At 53.3% G+C, this 17,906-nt stretch overlaps 1 protein-coding gene across 1 annotated transcript in view; it reads left to right on the top strand.

Annotated features, from left to right (window-relative positions):
• The window catches only part of CACNB1 (calcium voltage-gated channel auxiliary subunit beta 1), a 25,536-nt gene extending 10,404 nt beyond the window's left edge, over positions 1-15,132 (top strand). The window contains 12 exon segments of the mRNA XM_017879017.1: positions 1,274-1,396; positions 1,945-2,081; positions 2,302-2,378; positions 3,713-3,732; positions 3,997-4,077; positions 4,477-4,535; positions 4,714-4,823; positions 4,980-5,090; positions 5,093-5,130; positions 10,901-10,996; positions 11,447-11,632; positions 13,285-15,132. Coding sequence (XP_017734506.1) covers positions 1,274-1,396; positions 1,945-2,081; positions 2,302-2,378; positions 3,713-3,732; positions 3,997-4,077; positions 4,477-4,535; positions 4,714-4,823; positions 4,980-5,090; positions 5,093-5,130; positions 10,901-10,996; positions 11,447-11,632; positions 13,285-13,749 — 1,503 coding nt within the window. The 3' untranslated portion in view covers positions 13,750-15,132.
• Positions 15,133-17,906: the final 2,774 nt, after the last annotated feature.

The following is a 17,906-nucleotide window of genomic DNA, read 5'->3' as shown; positions in this document are numbered from 1 at the left end:
TTTTTTGACGGAGTCTCACTCTGTCATCCAGTCTGAAGTGTAGTGGCATGATCTTGGCCCACTGCAACCTCTGCTGCCCGAGTTCAAGTAATTCTCCTGCCTCAGCCTCCCAAGTAGCTGGGATTACAGGCATCTGCCACTGCACCCAGCTAATTTTGTATTTTAGTAGCAACGGGGTTTTACCATGTTGGCCAGGCTGCCCTTGAACTCCTGACCTCATGATCCACCTGCCTCTGCCTCTCAGAATGCTAGGATTACAGGCGTGAGCCACTGTGCCCAGCCTTTTTTTTTTTTTTTCAGACAGAGTCTTGCTCTGTCGCCCAGGCTAGAGTGCAGTGGTGCCATCTCGCTCACTGCAACTTCTGCCTCCTGAGTTCAAATGATTCTTATGCCTCAGCCTCCTGAGTAACTGGGATTACAGGTGTATGCCACCACGCCCAGCTAATTTTTTTGTATTTTTAGTAGACACAGAGTTTCACCATGTGACCAGGCTGGTCTCAAACTCCTGGTCTCAAGTGATCCACCTGCTTAGGCCTCCCAAAGTGTCAGTATACATTTTGTTGTTGTTTTGAAATGGAGTCTTGCCCTGTCGTCCAGGCTGGAGTGCAGTGACACGACCTTGGCTCACTGCAACCTCTGCCTTCCAGGTTCAAACAATTCTCCTGCCTCAGCCTCCTGAGTAGCTGGGATTATAGGCACCCACCACCACGCCTGGCTAATTTTGTATTTTTAGTAGAGACGGGGTTTCACCATGTTGTTCAGGCTGGTCTCGGACTCCTGATGTCAGATGATCCACCTACTGTATGCTGGGAATACGGGTGTGAGCCACCACACCCTGCCCGTGTCCATATACATTTCTTTTTTTTTTTTTGAGACGGAGTCTCACTCTGTCGCCGGGGCTGGAGTGCAGTGGCCTGATCTCAGCTCACTGCAAGCTCCGCCTCCCGGGTTCACGCCATTCTCCTGCCTCAGCCTCCCGAGTAGCTGGGACTACAGGTGCCCGCCACCTCGCCTGGCTAGTTTTTTGTATTTTTTAGTAGAGACGGGGTTTCACAGTGTTAGCCAGGATGGTCTCGATCTCCTGACCTCGTGATCTGCCCGTCTCGGCCTCCCGAAGTGCTGGGATTACAGGCTTGAGCCACCGCGCCCGGCCTACATTTCAATGAACAGTTACAATGCAGACATCCAGGTAACCACCACCCTTGTCAGGAAGTTGTACATTACATTGTGGTTTACCCTCTAGTTGCCATTTTCCCCTGTGTGCCTCCTCTAGACCAAGCCAGTGGCGTTTGCCGTGCGGACAAATGTGGGCTATAATCCGTCTCCGGGGGATGAGGTGCCTGTGCAGGGAGTGGCCATTACCTTTGAGCCCAAAGACTTCCTGCACATCAAGGAGGTGAGTATCTGGAGGGAGAGCAAGGGAGTGGGTGCCAGGAGACAGGCAGCCAGAGTGCTAGTGGACAAAAGACTTCTGAGCCAAGCAGAGCCGGGCTGAATCTGCTGTGTGACCTTAGACAAACCTCTCCACCTCTCTGAGCCTCTTAATTTTCTACTGGAAAAATGGGGTGGTAAAGCTTAGGTCAGAAGGTTGTTGGGTTTGTCAGGGGGCCCGAACTGGTGTGGCGGTGTGCCAGGGACATGCAGGTATCTGCATTTACTCAAGTGGCCTTTCTAGAGTAGGGTGGACACATGGGGAGAAGAAGGACTCTCAGAATTGCACGGGGCTGGTGGCAGGGTGGTCCATGGCCAGAAAGCATACTGGTCCTGGAGTTGTCCTGAGAATTGGCAGCTCCATTCAGAGGCTGGAGCCGGGGCTGGGGATCTTTGAGGGTGCCACCCCTGGGCAGGGAGGCGAGTCTGGCCGTTTCCCCTGGAGAGTGACTGCTAGCTTGCCCCTGCAGGTTCCCTCTTGCTCTTTCCATCTACCTGCCATGTTCTTTGCAGAAATACAATAATGACTGGTGGATTGGGCGGCTGGTGAAGGAGGGCTGTGAGGTTGGCTTCATTCCCAGCCCCGTCAAACTGGACAGCCTTCGCCTGCTGCAGGAACAGAAGCTGCGCCAGAACCGCCTCAGCTCCAGGTGTCTGGGTGGGGCAGGGGAAGGGGGTGCTGCCAACCCCAGGAGAGGCCATACAGCCTGGACTAGGCCTCAGTGGTTGCCCCTGGCCCTGAGGGCACAGAGCTGCCTGTAGCATCACCAGTGGGGCTGGAGCACCTCCAGGGGTGCCCCATGTGAGAGGATGAGATCCCCCCACACCCACCTCTTTGCTCACAAGCTCGGTTTGCCTTTGCCCACACAGCAAATCAGGCGATAACTCCAGTTCCAGTCTGGGAGATGTGGTGACTGGCACCCGCCGCCCCACACCCCCTGCCAGTGGTAAGAACCATCGCCATGCAGGGGGTTGGGGAGGAGCTCCTGGGTGGGGTGGTCTCCCAACTCCCTGACTCCTCCTTTCCCTGCAGTAGGAAACACCCCAATCCTGAGTCCCCCAAGCACATGCAATGGTTCCCCCTCCATGAAGAGTAGGGTACCCCTCAAGCTGGGCCTGTCATGTCTCTCCTCTCCCCTTTCTTTGGTAGCTCCATCTCTCTGCCTGATTCCCCTGCCCCGTCCCCATTCATTTCTCCCAGCCCTGTTCCATTCACCTCTTCTTCTTTCTTTTTTCCCCATCCCCATCCCTGCGTTCTGTACTTGTGTCTCCACGGTCATCTCACTCCTTCTCCCCACCTCGCCTCCCTCCTCCCTCTCTCCTGACTCTCCGGTCCAGGTAATGAAATGACTAACTTAGCCTTTGAACCAGACCCCCTAGAGTTAGAGGAGGAAGAGGCCGAGCTTGGTGAGCAGAGTGGCTCTGCCAAGACTAGTGTTAGCAGTGTCACCACCCCGCCACCCCATGGCAAACGCATCCCCTTCTTTAAGAAGGTAATTCTCACTGTGTTCTTGCAAAAGGTGGGGGAGTCAGGGCCAGTACTTTGGTGGAGGAAAGGGGGCTGTAATGGATTCAGATGTGGTCTGTTCTGTGGGCATCAGGGCTTCCTGCTGAGGTGGAGGGAAGGGTAGCATGGGTACATCCCCCTCCGCACACAACTCCGCCCTGGCCCGATCTCCAGGAAGGAGATCTTGCCCCTGGAAGGTTGCCCCCACACCTGGGACAGCAGGGTTTGGTGGTCATGAACCGTGACCTCTCCCCTCACTCCTAGGGGCCTGCTCCGGTGTTGGTATCTATCCTGGCATGTGAAGCAGGGCATGGGATGGCATTCCTTCTTTGCCCTTTTTTGACTGGGTGGGCACATAGTGGATGGGGGGGACTGCTGACTGCAAAGCAAGACAGTTAAGGGAACCCTTAAAATGGGCAGGTTGGCATGCACTCGGGGCAGGAGGTGGGCACCAAGGTAGGGGCTGTCAACCTCACCAGCTCTTTTCCAAGACCCAGAAGAGGATAGGATATGTCTGAATATTCCCACATCCACTGGACTGTCAGTCCTGCTCCCAACCCTGATCCAGGGCCACCTCTGGCTCCCCCTTGGCGTGGGGTCCCATTCCCCATCTCTGGCTCTGTCTGTCACTAACACGCATGCCCTGTTATCTCTCCTCGTCTGCCCGGCTCTCCCTCCCTCTCTTGTCCTGGCTCTTGCCTTGCCCTCTGCCCCTGCCTGGGTCCCCTTCCCTCTCTCCTCCCCCTTCCCTCTCTTGGCAATCTCTGGACCCAGCCAAACAGAAGCAGAAGTCGGTGAGTATCACAGCTTTCTGTGTCCTCCTCCCCACTCCCTGGGATGAGCTAGGGGGACCTTCTAACACCCATTCCCACATCTGCCCCCCATTTCCCCCACCTTTCCTGGTTCTCCCTGGCCATCCCTCCCCATCCCCACCCTGATCCCCACATCTGGGCTCTGGGACAGGGTGGGGGAAGGCTGCATGGGGGAGCCTGGCATCTGGAGGAGAGGATCTAATATCATCTCCACTTTGGGGTTTCCCCTCCCTGCTTGCCCCCCAGGCAGAGCATGTGCCCCCCTATGACGTGGTGCCTTCCATGAGGCCCATCATCCTGGTGGGACCGTCGCTCAAGGGCTACGAGGTAGGAGTCCCTAGAGGGGAGTGGACGCAGAGGGGCCTTAGAAAGATCTTCAGACCCCAGAGAGATCCCCTAGAAGGGCCCAAATCCCAAGGCATCTTCCCTGGAGGGCTACAGACCTTCAGAGAGAACCCCCAGGGGGCCTAACCCACAGGAAGACCCACACAGAGGAGCCCCGTCCCCCCAAGAAACCCCCAGAAGAGTCCTCCCAGAGATGGCACTTACAGGGACCTTTGGAACCAGAGACCCCAGTGGAGACCCCTCAGACCCAGACCCCGCCCGCCATAAAGTCCTGTTCAGAAGAAAGTGGAACGTGAGGGTACAAATACCCAACTGCTCAGAGTCTGAGTGGCTTTAAATGCCTGCCTTCTCCTCCCTCCCTCCCCACAAACCCCACCCCAGGTTACAGACATGATGCAGAAAGCTTTATTTGACTTCTTGAAGCATCGGTTTGATGGCAGGTAAGACCCTGGGAGCTGCTCCTCGCACCTGCCATTGCTCTCTGCTGCTGGGGATGGGCAGGATGTCTCGAATCACAATCCTGGGACTGAGGAACAGAAGGCGGGCCTGGAACTGGGGAGTGGGCAGGGCATTCCAGCCCACCCTGATCCCTGACTCCCCTCTTGCCCCATTCCCCAGGATCTCCATCACTCGTGTGACGGCAGACATTTCTCTGGCTAAGCGCTCAGTTCTCAACAACCCCAGCAAACACATCATCATTGAGCGCTCCAACACACGCTCCAGCTTGGGTGAGCCCACCCCTGCTGTCTTTACTCACCCTTTCTGGGCTGGACGTGGGAGGGGTGGGAGTTAGTGGGCAGGGAAATCTCCAGAAGCGTTCCCTCTACCTAGTACCTCCTGGGAGGCCACCTGACATTCCCCATCCACATGACTCCGTGCCCCAGCTGAGGTGCAGAGTGAAATCGAGCGAATCTTCGAGCTGGCCCGGACCCTTCAGTTGGTTGCTCTGGATGCTGACACCATCAACCACCCCGCCCAGCTGTCCAAGACCTCGCTGGCCCCATCATTGTTTACATCAAGATCACCTCTCCCAAGGTGGGTGCAGGAGCCTGACCCTGGCCGGGACAGCATGGTTTAAAAGGAGCGCTCTGGAGTCGGGCTGCTTGGGTTTAAATCCCAGCTCCATGGCTTACTAATTGTGTGACTTAATCTACCCGAGTCTTAGTTTCCTTCTCTGTAAAGCTCCATGGTAGTGTCAAGTGTTTCAACCTCATATAAATGTATAGCACTTAGCAAATGGTCTGATATAACACGTTAGCTATTATTTACTATTATTAGGGTCATGCAGACCAGTCCCCTGTCTCCACTCTGATTGACCTCCCACCCTTGGACTGAAAGAATTCTGTGCTTTCTGTTCCAGTGCCACCAGCTACTTGGCAGTTGGGAGGTCTTTCTTTTCTTCTTCTTCTTTTTTTTTTTTTAAAGTCAGGGTCTTGCTCTGTCACCCAGGCTGGAATGCAGTGGTGCGATCATGGTTCACTGCAGCCTCTACCTCCTGGGCTAAAGCGATCCTCCCACCTCAGTCTCCCAAGTAGCTGGGACTAGTGGGTAGGTGTCCACTACCATGCCTAGCTAATATTTGTATTTTTTAGAGACAGGATCTAGCTGTGTTGCCCAGTTGCTTTACTCTCTCGATATCAACCCTTTTTGCTGCAGTGTCCTCATTTGGACTTTGATAGAGGGGGAATCTGCAGGAAGGCCGCCTTACTTTTTCCTTGTATTGCAGCACCATTAACTTTCCCTTCTAGATGCCAGTGGGGATCTGAGAAACATGGAGGAAGAGTTGAGGTGAAGGATTTGAAGTTAGAAGACAGCATGGGCTTGAAATTCTAGCTCTGATTGATTTACGTATTGATTTATTGGTACTGTTGGTTTTTCTTATTGAACTTGGAAACTTGGGGGAATTATTTAGCCTCTGATTCTCTACTTCTTCACCTATAAAGTGGGGTTATAATCCCTCTCGCGTTATTGTTGAGAGGAATGGTGTAAGCAGCTCAGTATACTCTCTGATTTATGTATTTTTTTTTTTTGAGACGGAGTCTCGCTTGTCACCCAGACTGGAGTGCAGTGGCGCGATCTCGGCTCACTGCAAGCTCCACCTCCTGGGTTCACGCCATTCTCCTGCCTCAGCCTCCTGAGTAGCTGGGACTACAGGCGCCTGCAACCACACCCGGCTAACTTTTGTATTTTATTTTTTTATTTTATTTTATTTTGGTGAGACGGAGTCTCGCTCTGTCGCCCAGGCCTGGAGTGCAGTGGGCGCAGATCTCAGCTCACTGCAAAGGCCCACCTCCCAGGTTTTTAGCGGCCCATTCTCCTGCCTCAGCCTCCGAGTACTGGGACTCAGGTGCCCGTCCCCTCGCCACGGCTAGTTTTTTTTGTATTTTAGTAGAGACGGGTTTCAGCCGGTGTTAGGCCAGGATGATCTCGATTGCCTGACCTCGCATCCGCCCGCTCTCGGGCCTCCCAAAGTGCTGGGATTAAGCAGGCTTGAGCACTGGCGCCCAGCCTATTTTATTTATTTAATTTATTTATTTGAGATGGAGTCTCGCCTGTCCGCGCCAGCCCTGGAGCAGTGGCACAATCTCCCCGGCTCACTGCGAGCTCCGCCTTCCCCCTGGGTTCAGGCCATTCTCCTGCCTCAGCCTCCCGAGTAGCTAGGACTAGCAGGCACCTGCCACCATGGCCTGGCTAATTTTTGTAATTTTATAAGAGATGGGGTTTCACCGTGTTAGCCAGGATGGTCTCAATCTCCTGACCTCGTTCGTGATCTGCCCACCTTGGCCTCCCAAAGTGCTGGGATTACAGGCATGAGCCACCGCGACTGGCCTACTCTCTGATTTATGAGGGCAGCCGGTAGTAGTAACCATTATCATCCCATGAGCTGAGCTCCCTGGACCAGTTACTTAACTTTTTTTTTTTCTTTTTTTGAGACAGAGTCTTGCTCTGTCACCCAGGCTGGAGTGCAGTGGTGCGATCTCACTCACTACAGCCTCCGCCTCCCAGGTTCAAGCAATTCTTGTGCCTCAGTCTCCTGAGTAGCTGGGGTTAGGATTATGGGCACACACCACCACACCTGGCTTTTTTTTTTTTTTTTTTTTTTTTTTTGAGACAGAGTCTCGCTCTGTGACTCAGGCTGGAGTGCAGTGGTGCAATGTTGCTCACTGCAACCTCCGCCTCAAGTAATTCGCCTGCCTCAGCCTCCTGAGTAACTGGGACTACAGGCGCACGCCACCACACCCGGCTAATTTTTGTATTTTTGGTAGAGACGGGGTTTCACCATGTTGGTCAGGTTGGTCTTGAACTCCTGACCTCGTGATCCGCTGTCCTCGGCCTCCCAAAGTGCTAGGATTACAGGTGTGAGCCACTGGTCCCGGCCATACCTGGCTAATTTTTGTATTTTTAGTAGAAACAGGTTTTCACCATGTTGGCCAGGCTGGTCTCAAACTCCTGACCTAGTGATTCTCCTGCCTCAGCCTCCCTAAGTGCTGGGATTACAGGTGTGAGCCACTGCACCCAGCCGACTTAACCTTTCTAAGTCCTATGTTTCTAATGAGATAAAGGGGATGATGGGATTTAAGTACTTCCTGAGGGGAGTTGAAAGGACCAAATGAGATAATGGATGCAAAAACACTGAACTAGAAAGTAACCAGTGCTTCCATTTCCCCCACTGAGGTTAAGAGGAGGGACTCTGGAACCAGGCAGCCTGGACTTCTACTCCAGGGCTGTCACTTACTGGTGCTGTGTTCCTTTGGCAAGTGGCCAAACATCTCTATGCCTTGGTTTCCTCATCTGCAGCATAGGCATACTGGGTTTGTGAAGATTAAATAAATGAGTTAATCATGAAAAATGCTTGGTATTGGGCCAGGCACGATGGCTCACGCCTGTAATCTCAGCACCTTGGGAGACCGAGGCCGGTGGATTGCCTGAGCTATAGAGTTCAAGACCAGCCTGGGCAACATGGTGAAACCCTGCCTCTACTAAAACTCAAAAAATTAGCTGGGCACGGTGGTGGGCGCCTGTAATTCCAGCTACTCAGGAGGCTGAGGCACAAGAATTGCTTGAACCCAGGAGGCAGAGGTTGGAGTGAGCCGAGATCGCACCAGTGCAGTCTAGCCTGGGTGACAGAGCAAGACTCTGTCTTATAAATAAATAAATAAATAAATATTATTGGTATCCCAGAACTATATCTGTTCCATTTTGTAAAAAGATTTTTATTTTCAAATAATTTCAGATTTACAGAAGTGTGGCAAGAATAGCATCCAAAAAAATCTTATGTTTTGAATGTTCTTCACCAAGATTCACTAATTTTTTAACAGCTTTATTGAGGTAGAATTCCCATACCATTAAATTCAGCCATTTAAAGTCTATAAGCCGGGCTTGGTGGCTCATACCTGTAATCCCAGCACTTTCGGAGGCTGAGGCAGGTGGATCACTTGAGCTCGGGAGTTGGAGACCAGCCTGGGCAACATGGCAAGACCCTGTCTCTATTAAAAAATAAAAAATAAATTAAGTGTACAGTCTAATTTTTTTCAGATTCACTAATTTTGAAAAATTTACTTTCATCTCTCTCTCTTTTTTTTTTTTGGAACAAAGTCTCGCTCTGCCACCCAGGCTGGAGAGCAGTGGTGTGATCTTGGCTTACTACAATCTCCGCCTCCCAGGTTCAAGTGATTCTCCTGCCTCAGCCTCTCAAGCAGCTGGGATTACAGGCACCCACCACCACGCCTGGCTAATTTTTGTATTTTCAGTTGAGACAGAGTTTCACCATGTTGGCCAGGCTGGTCTCAAACTCCTGACCTCAAGTGATCCACCCGCCTCAGCCTCCCAAAGTGCTGGGATTACAGGCGTGAGCCACCATGCCTGGCCTATATTGTGTTTCTTGAGAACAACATCAGTATCTTACACAACCATGATGCAATTGTAAAATTCAAGAATTGTTTCTAAAATACAGCCCGTATTAGTTTTTTTTTTTTTTTTTTGAGATAGGGTCTCACTCTGGCTGCCCAGGCTGGAGTGCAGTGATGCAATCTTGGCTCACTGCAACCTCTGCCTCCCTAGTTCAAGCAATTCTGCTTCAGCCTCCTGAGTAGCTGGGATTACAGGCACCTGCCACCATACCCAACTAATTTTTGTATTTTTAGTAGAGACGGGGTTTTGCCATGTTGGCCTGGCTGGTCTCGAACTCCTGACCTCAGGTGATCCATCCGCTTCTGCCTCCCAAAGTGCTGGGATTACAGGCGTGAGCCACTGTGCGCGGCATAGAATGCCCCTCATGGCAACATTTCCCCCAATCCAGGAACCAACCCAGGATCACGTGTTGCCTGTTTTTTTTTTAGACAGAGTCTTGCTCTGTTGCCCAGGCTAGAGTGCAGTGGCACGATCTCGGCTCATCTAAACCTCTGCCTCCTGAGGTCAAGTGATTTTCATGCCTCAGCCTCCAGAGTAGCTGGGACTACAGGCATATGCCACCACGCCAAGCTAATTTTTGTATTATTATTTTTTAATAAAGACAGGGTTTCACCATGTTGGCCAGGCTGATCTTGAACTCCTGGCCTCAGGTGATCCACCCGCCTCAGCCTCCCAAAGTGCTGGGATTACAGGTGTGAGCCACAGCGCCCGGTCTCGTTTTCTTTTTCTTTTTTTGAGATAGCGTCTCACTCTATCGCCCAGGCTGGAGTACAGTGGTGTGATCTAGGCTCACTGCAAGCTCCGCCTCCCAGGTTCATGCCATTCTCCTGCCTCAGCCTCTTGACTAGTTGGGACTACAGGCGCCCGCCACCACGCCCGGCTAATGTTTTGTATTTTTAGTAGAGATGGGGTTTCACCATGTTAGCCAGGATGGTCTCGATCTCCTGACCTCGTGATCTGCCCACCTCCGCCACCCAAAGTGCTGGTATTACAGGCGTGAGCCACCATGCCCGGCCGGCCTAGTTTTCTTTAATCTGGAAGGGTTCCTCAGCCTTTCTTGAATTTTCCAGAGACTGACATTTAGGCAGAGTACAGGACAGCTATTTTGTAGACTGTCTGTCCCTCAGTGTGGGTTTGTGTGATTGTTCCTCATGATTAGTTTCAGGTTTTGCATTATTATAATTATGGTTGTTGTTGTTGAGATGAGAATGATAACAGAAATGTTATCAGGACTAAATTGATCATGTGAAAAGCACAGAACAATGCTGGTATGTAGCAAGTGCCTCATAAAGGAAGACTATTGTTGCTGTTGTTAATATAGAGGGTGTGACTGGGCTCGGTGGCTCATGCCTATAATCCCAGCACTTTGAGAGGCTGAGGCAGGCAGATCACTTGAGGCCAGGAGTTTGAGACCAGCCTGGGCAACATATACAAAAAAATTTTAAAAAATTAGCGGGATATGGTGGCACGTGCCTGTAACCCTAGTTCCTCAGGAGGCTAGGTTGAGGACTTGCTTGAGTCCAGGGTATAGTGAACTATGATCACACCACTGCACTTCAGCCTGGGTGACAGAGCGAGAACCAGTCTCTAAAATAAAAATAAAAAAAGGAGGGTGGGCAGGCCTACAAACAAGGTTAGAGAAGTTGGGAAGAAGAATCACTACCCTTCATATAGCCTCTAAGGAAGTCTGGTATGAGACTAGGAGAGGGCCTGAGCCCTAGACATAGGGCTGCTGAGGTCATTTCTGCAGAGGTGCCCAGGGCTGAGAGTTATGGAGCATTCAAGGGCCCTGACACTGGCTCTCCATGCTGATCCAACCAGGACCCGCCTCTCTGACTGGGTGCATTGCCTGAGTCCCTCTAGCTCCTCTTCCTTTTCTCCCTCCCCAAACCAGGTACTTCAGAGGCTCATCAAGTCCCGAGGAAAGTCTCAGTCCAAACACCTCAACGTCCAAATAGCGGCCTCGGAAAAGCTGGCACAGTGCCCCCCTGTGAGTGCCTAGATCCCGCGGAAGGGAATGGAGGGACGACATTTGGGTTGCCCTGGTTTCCTCTGGCCTACATGAGAGACAGAGTGACCAGGAACACCTGGGTCAGGCCTGTAGATGCAAACTGGTCTTCCGGGAAGAGCGCAGGTCCGTCAGTCAAAGACTGGGTTCAAGCCCCAGAAGCACCCTTCTCCGTGGAGAGTCAAGTCCTGTCTCCCAGCCTTGGTTGCCTTATCTCTAGAATAAGGGAGTTGGACTGAGTGCCAAAACTTCTTGCAGTTCTGCCAATCTGTAGATCTGAGAGCCCTCCTTCCCTTCTTTCACATCCAGAGGCCTCTTTTTAACCTTGTCCTTCAATCCCTTGGCTCTACCCACTGCACCCAGGCCACACCCTCAACCCCCTTGGCCACGCCCCACTCATCCCAGCCCTGCCCCCTAACCCCACCTTTACAGGAAATGTTTGACATCATCCTGGACGAGAACCAATTGGAGGATGCCTGCGAGCACCTGGCCGAGTACTTGGAAGCCTATTGGAAGGCCACACATCCGCCCAGCAGCACGCCACCCAATCCACTGCTGAACCGCACCATGGCTACCGCAGCCCTGGCTGCCAGCCCTGCCCCTGTCTCCAACCTCCAGGTACAGGTGCTCACCTCGCTCAGGAGAAACCTCAGCTTCTGGGGCGGGCTGGAGTCCTCGCAGCGGGACAGCGCGGTGCCCCAGGAGCAGGAACATGCCATGTAGTGGGCGCCCTGCCTGTCTTCCCTCCCGCTCTGGGGTCGGAACTGGAGTGCAGGGAACATGGAGGAGGAAGGGAAGAGCTTTATTTTGTAAAAAAACGTGATGAGCGGCAGCTTCTGGTGTCTGTGGTTTTTGATGGGTCTGGGGCTTCTGGTGCTGTCTTCCTGGGCCTGGTGCCATAGGACCGCATCTGCTGCCCGCTGGATATGAGGCCTGATGGGAGCGCTTTTAAGACAAGGGGCTAGGAAGGACATGCGAGGAAGACTGATAAACTAATTCGCTGGACTCCACACCCTTTTTAGACCCAACAGAGCAGAGGCCCTCAGAGCCAGGGAAACCTACGTTAAACCTGGACTCTCCCTTCCTAGAGCCCTGACTCTACACGGCCCCTCAAGAAGGACCCAGAATATGGCATCTTCTATGACTTGATGCTGAACTTTCCACCATTCTCCCAGTTAAAGTCCAGGAAAGGCCCTCCCGTGGGAGACCCATCCTGCCTTGCCCTCCTCCCATGGGAGCCACAGCCCACCTCTTGATTCCACACCATTAAGTGTAAGGTTCTAAGAGCCAGAAGAAACCCATGAAATCATTCTAGACTAGCTTTCAAATTTGTTTTCAGAACAGAGCCCATTTGTTCAATGAATCTTATGTGGAAGCTGAGGATGTAGATAATACATCCTTGCTTTGCCCTGAGGGAGCCAGGGGAATGGCCTTCCCTCCACCTCCATGGGGACCCGTGAAGCACTTCTGTGCCGTCCCCACCCAACCCCACCCCAGATCTCTAGGTTACAGTTTGGAAACTGCTGCTCAGGTCTAACCCCCGTCACATTACAACCAAGACATGAAGCCACAGAGAGGGGAACTGTTTGCGCAGGGTCACACAGCTTGACATGGCAGGGGAGGGACTGGAACCTCTCTTGAGCCCCACCTCCATGTGACATTTGGTGATGAGGATACTGGGTCACCTCTCCATCTTCACTAGGAGGGGGAGACCCAGCAGCCTTCCCCAGCTTGGTGCTTTGAGTCCTTGTTGGGGGCAGGGGAGGAATCCCATCAGCCTTGGAAACAGTGTCATCTGACTAGGAAATGGTGGGAGAAGCATGGGGTTCTGGAAGCCTAAGATTGGGGTCTGGTGTGGGTCGAAGAAGCCAGGGTCAGCAAGTTTTAGCTGAAATCCCGTTAATATATTTGGAAAACCAAAGGCAATGACTAACCCAATCAACCACTAATGAGTGGCAATACTGAGCTGTTAATGATGATTAACCCCAAGATAGCATTAATGACCTGCACCGGGGAAGCGGTGACTCATGGCTCACGGCTGTCGGCCATGAAGGTCGGGTGCCCCCTGTCTGGAGAGAGGAGCAAATGCCCTGAGGTCTGTCCTCTGGCGGGGCTCCAGAGCCATTTGTCCCCGGGGCCCCTCCCCTAGAGCCAGCACCCTCTTCATCCAGGCCGGACCTCTTAATGCTGTCACTAACTTGCCTTGCTTTGTTGTGTTTTTCTCACCCCTGCTTGATCTGCATGGTGTGTGCTCTCCGTCTGCTAACCAGGGACCCTACCTTGCTTCCGGGGACCAGCCGCTGGAACGGGCCACCGGGGAGCACGCCAGCGTGCACGAGTACCCAGGGGAGCTGGGCCAGCCCCCAGGCCTTTACCCCAGCAGCCACCCACCAGGCCGGGCAGGCACACTACGGGCACTGTCCCGCCAAGACACTTTTGATGCCGAGACCCCCGGCAGCCGAAACTCTGCCTACACAGAGCTGGGAGACTCATGTGTGGACATGGAGACTGACCCCTCAGAGGGGCCAGGGCTTGGAGACCCTGCAGGGGGCGGCACCCCCCCAGCCCGACAGGGATCCTGGGAGGACGAGGAAGAAGACTATGAGGAAGAGCTGACCGACAACCGGAACCGGGGCCGGAATAAGGCCCGCTACTGCGCTGAGGGTGGGGGTCCAGTTTTGGGGCGCAACAAGAATGAGCTGGAGGGCTGGGGACGAGGCGTCTACATCCGCTGAGAGGCAGGGGCCACAGGGCGGGAGGAAGGGCTCTGAGCCCAGGGGAGGGGAGGGGAGGGAGCGAGGGGCTCACACCCAACATGTATTCGCCTCCAGGGGGCGCTGTCTCCCTCCTTTCAGATGCCTTTGCGCAAAGCTTGGGGTTTCTTCGGCGTTATCATCCCAGCTCCCGGGAGGCCCTTAAGCCCCAGCTATCGGTTTTTACCTGCCTGTTGCGGATGGATGGGGGATACCCACTTTTCTGAAGTGTCCCCTTTCTCCCATCTTAAGGGGCTTTCCTCCCCCGCCCTCCTAGAGAAAAGGTGCACTTCCTTAACTCTTTCTATTCGGGGCCCTAAGTGACGGTCCTAAGTGGGATGGCTCTCCTTCTCCCAAGCTGCAGTACTGGGGAAGGGCTGGGCGCTTTTCCTGGAAAGGGAGGCCACAGATTCTTTCCCATGGGGCTCTCTTCCCCAGACCCCAGATCCAGGGTCCCTCACCCTGCCTGCCCCTTCCTCCCAGCTTCCTGGCAGCATCCTCTGGTCGGTGAAAGCTACAGCATGGACACCCCCTGGGGAGCTTGTCTGGGGAGGGTTCTGGGTGGAAGCTGGCAGGCATACAAAACCCTCTACCCTCCGTGGCCATGGCAACGTCCAGGGCCCAGAACCTTGAAGAGTGAGCAGCTGAGGTGCTGCTCCCCACCCCCCACCTCCATACCTCAGCCTTTGCCTACCCCAGGAATGAGCTTGGCCTCCAACATCCCTTGCCTGCTGCCATTAGAAGAGGGGGCCCCTCTGCATCTGAGCCCCCCATCCCTGTGCCACCTGGGTGTGGAGCCCATGGAACACTCTGGTCCGCCTCATTTTAAACCAAAAAACTGCTCCTTCACCCTCACCCTGAGGCCCTAGGGGAGAGGACCCATGGGTTGGTGCCCAGGGGTTTCCTTGGGACTTCGGATCTCCTCTGGGGGGCTTGGCTGCTGCTGTTGCTGCTCTGTATTTGCCTCTTGTGATTCTGTTTGTTACCCATGTTCACTTCCCCCAGGAGACCCCCTCCCCTGGGGCATCCCTCTGCCTTGGAATCCCTGTAGCCCAGCAGCCCTGCCCCTCCCCAGCATCCCAGCTGGGCCAGAGAGAGCCGACTGTGCCAACAAGGACTGGGCCCTGCCCGGCTGCCCGCCTCAGGGATGGGCACCTCATGCCTGTCTCACCACCTCCTGTGCCAATGTCCTACCCTCCACCTGGGGGTGGGGTGCAGCTTCCACTTACTGATTAGAAGACACCACTGCCCACCTTTTCCCCCTCCCTGTCTGGTGTCCTGTGCCCCCATCTGTCTGTCTATATTTGTCTGTACTCCCCTAGGAGAAGTATTTTGCCATATATAAAACCACTGTCCTGTCCTTTGTGGCTGCCTCCCAAGCCTGCTTCTTTGTCCTCGCCACATAGTCGTCAGCCTAGGCACCTGGGAGCTGCTGATATGCAGGGGGAATTGAAGGGGTGGGTGCAGGAATAAGTTGTGCCCTGAGTCCTTGACTCAAAAGGGAAGATGATCCTTTGATTTTGGCCCTCTGATGTATTATGCCCAAGCCAGGAGCTGCTTGGGCAGTCCTGGCTCTGCACTGGCCCTGAGCCCCTTCACTTATCTGTCTCTCCACAAGTAGAGCCAGAGGCAATGGGAAGCTGGTGTTGCTTTGTGGGTGAGATCCAGACCCGTTGGTGCAATGTCTTAAATACACATGATTGTTTTTCTGCTCTTGTGGCCTCGCTGTGTCCCAACACCTCAGGAGAGGGAGGGGCTGAGCTTCTGGCTCCACTAATGCCCCCCTCGTTCCTGCTAACCGGCTTTGGGGGCAGGGAGGCAGACCACTTGTGGGGGCAGGTCAGAGATAATCAGGGATTCTGTCAGTCCCCGACTGAAAGTCAGCAGATGAGTGTACCCATTCCTGCCATCCCTAGCTGGCAGGATGTGGACTTCTGACAGTTACTGCAACCACCTGTGTCCTGCCTCACACAGCACCCTCAAACTATTTCCCCTCCCTGCTGGTTCTTTTTCCTTTTTCCTTTTATTTTTTTGAGACGGAGTTTCGCTCGTCGCTGAGGCTGGAGTGCAGTGCCGTAATCTCAGTTCACTGCAACCTCCGCCTCCCAGGTTCAAGCAATTCTCCTGCCTCAGCTTCCCAAGTAGCTGGGACTACAGGCGTGTGCCACCATGCCCAGCAAATTTTTGTATTTTTAGTGGAGACAGGGTTTCACCACGTTGGCCTGGCTGGTCTTGAACTCCTGACCTCAGGTGATTCACCTGCCTTAGCCTCCCAAAGTGCTGGGATTACAGGCATGAGCCACCACGCCCATCCTGGTTCTTGTTTTTGCACAGGTGGCCGTGGAGGATTAAAATTCCTGAGTCCACTACCGGAGTGCTGAGGTCCAACATGAGTGACTGTGTGTATGTGCGCGCGTGTGTGTGTAGGGCAAAAGACATCCCCCAAGACCCTACAGATGAGGAGTTAGTGGATCAAAGGAAAGGGGAACTGGGCAGGCCCAGAGGTCAAGTGGCTGACCCCAGTTCCCTGGGGAGCCAATGGCAAAGTTGATGAGAGCCTACTGTCTGCCTCCCAGCATAGTGCATTTCCCACTGCCTTCCTACAGAATCATTCATTCCTGTGTTTCTTCCTTGAACAAACGTTTATTGAGCACCTCCTATGTACCAGGCAGAAGTCTACGTAGGGGCCATAGATGATTTCAGCACAGCATAATGTACTCTCTGCTGTGGGAGCACTGGGTACTGTGGGAGCATTGGGTACTGTGGGAACCTGAAAGAGGGGTTAGTCCCATAACTGGGGAGGTCAGCTGAGGCTTCCTGGTGGAGGTGAGGCTTGAGTAGAATCTAGAAACATGGTTGGCAGACAAATGGGGGAAATGTTCAAAGCAGAGAAAGTAGGGGACATGCATGACATATTCTTGGCACCTCACCAGCGAAGTGCTCTCAAGGTGGTGGCCAGAGAGGGATTGGCAGGAGCAGGTCACAGTGGGCCTTGAGTCATGTTAAGGAGTTTAGGCTTTGTCCTGAAGCTTGTGCGCAGAAATGGAAGGATTGTAAGCAACTAGCAAGATTGCTTTGTTTGCAGTTTGGCGCATAGATTGGAAGGCCTAGCTTGGAAACAGCTGTGATAATCCAGGTGAGAAAGGAGGGTTTGCCTTAGGCCACAGCAGTGGGACCGGAAGGGAGGCAAAGAGGCCAGGGACATCTAGCAGTTAGATGGCCGGGTTTGGTGGCTCACGCCTGTAACCCCAGCACTTTGGGAGGCCGAGGTGGCAGGATTGCTTGAGTCCAGCAGTTCTGAGACTAGTTTATGCAACATAGTGAGACCCACGTTTTCACAAAAAATTTAAAAAATTAGCTGAGTGTGTAGTCCCAGCTACTCGGGAGGCTGTGATAGGGAAGCTGAGGTGGGGAGGATCTCTTGAGCCCAGGAAGTCAAGGCTGCAGTGAACTATGATCACACTACTGCACTCCAGCCTGGGCAACAGAGCAAGACCCTGTCTCAATCAATTAAATAAATAAATAAATGTTAGAATCTTGAGCTCTTGGAGAGCAAGCGGAGGCAGCTGATAAGAGAAAGGGAGGTGAGGCCGGGCACGGTGGCTCACACCTGTAATCCCAGCACTTTGGGAGGCTGAGGTGGGTGGATCACGAGGTCAGGAGTTCAAGACCAGCCTAGCCAACATGGTGAAACCCCATCTCTACTTAAAATACAAAAATTAGCCAGGCGTGATGGCGGTGCCTGTAGTCCCAGCTACTTGGGAGACTGAGGCAGGAGAATTACTTGAACCCGGGAGGGGGAGGTTGTGGTGAGCTGAGGTCGCACCACTTCACTCCAGCTTGGGTAACAGAGGGAGACTCCGTCTCAAAAAAAAAAAAAAAAAAAAGAGAGAGAGAGAGAGAAAGAGAGGTGGCCAGTCTGGCCAACATGGCAAAACTCTGTCTCTACTAAAATACAAAAATTAGCCAGGTGCAGTGGCACACGCCTCCAGCTACTCTGGAGACTGAGCAGGAGAGTCACTTGAACCCTGGAGGCGGAGGCTGTGGTGAGCCGAGATCACACCACTGCACTCCAGCCTGGATGACAGAGCAAGACTGTCTCAAAAAAAAAAAAAAAAAAAAAAAAAAAAAGAAAAAAA

Source organism: Rhinopithecus bieti, unplaced genomic scaffold (genome assembly GCF_001698545.2).
Source record: "Rhinopithecus bieti isolate Rb0 unplaced genomic scaffold, ASM169854v2 scaffold_10685, whole genome shotgun sequence".
Taxonomy (NCBI): domain Eukaryota; kingdom Metazoa; phylum Chordata; class Mammalia; order Primates; family Cercopithecidae; genus Rhinopithecus; species Rhinopithecus bieti.
This window is presented reverse-complemented; position numbering and strand designations above follow the sequence as displayed.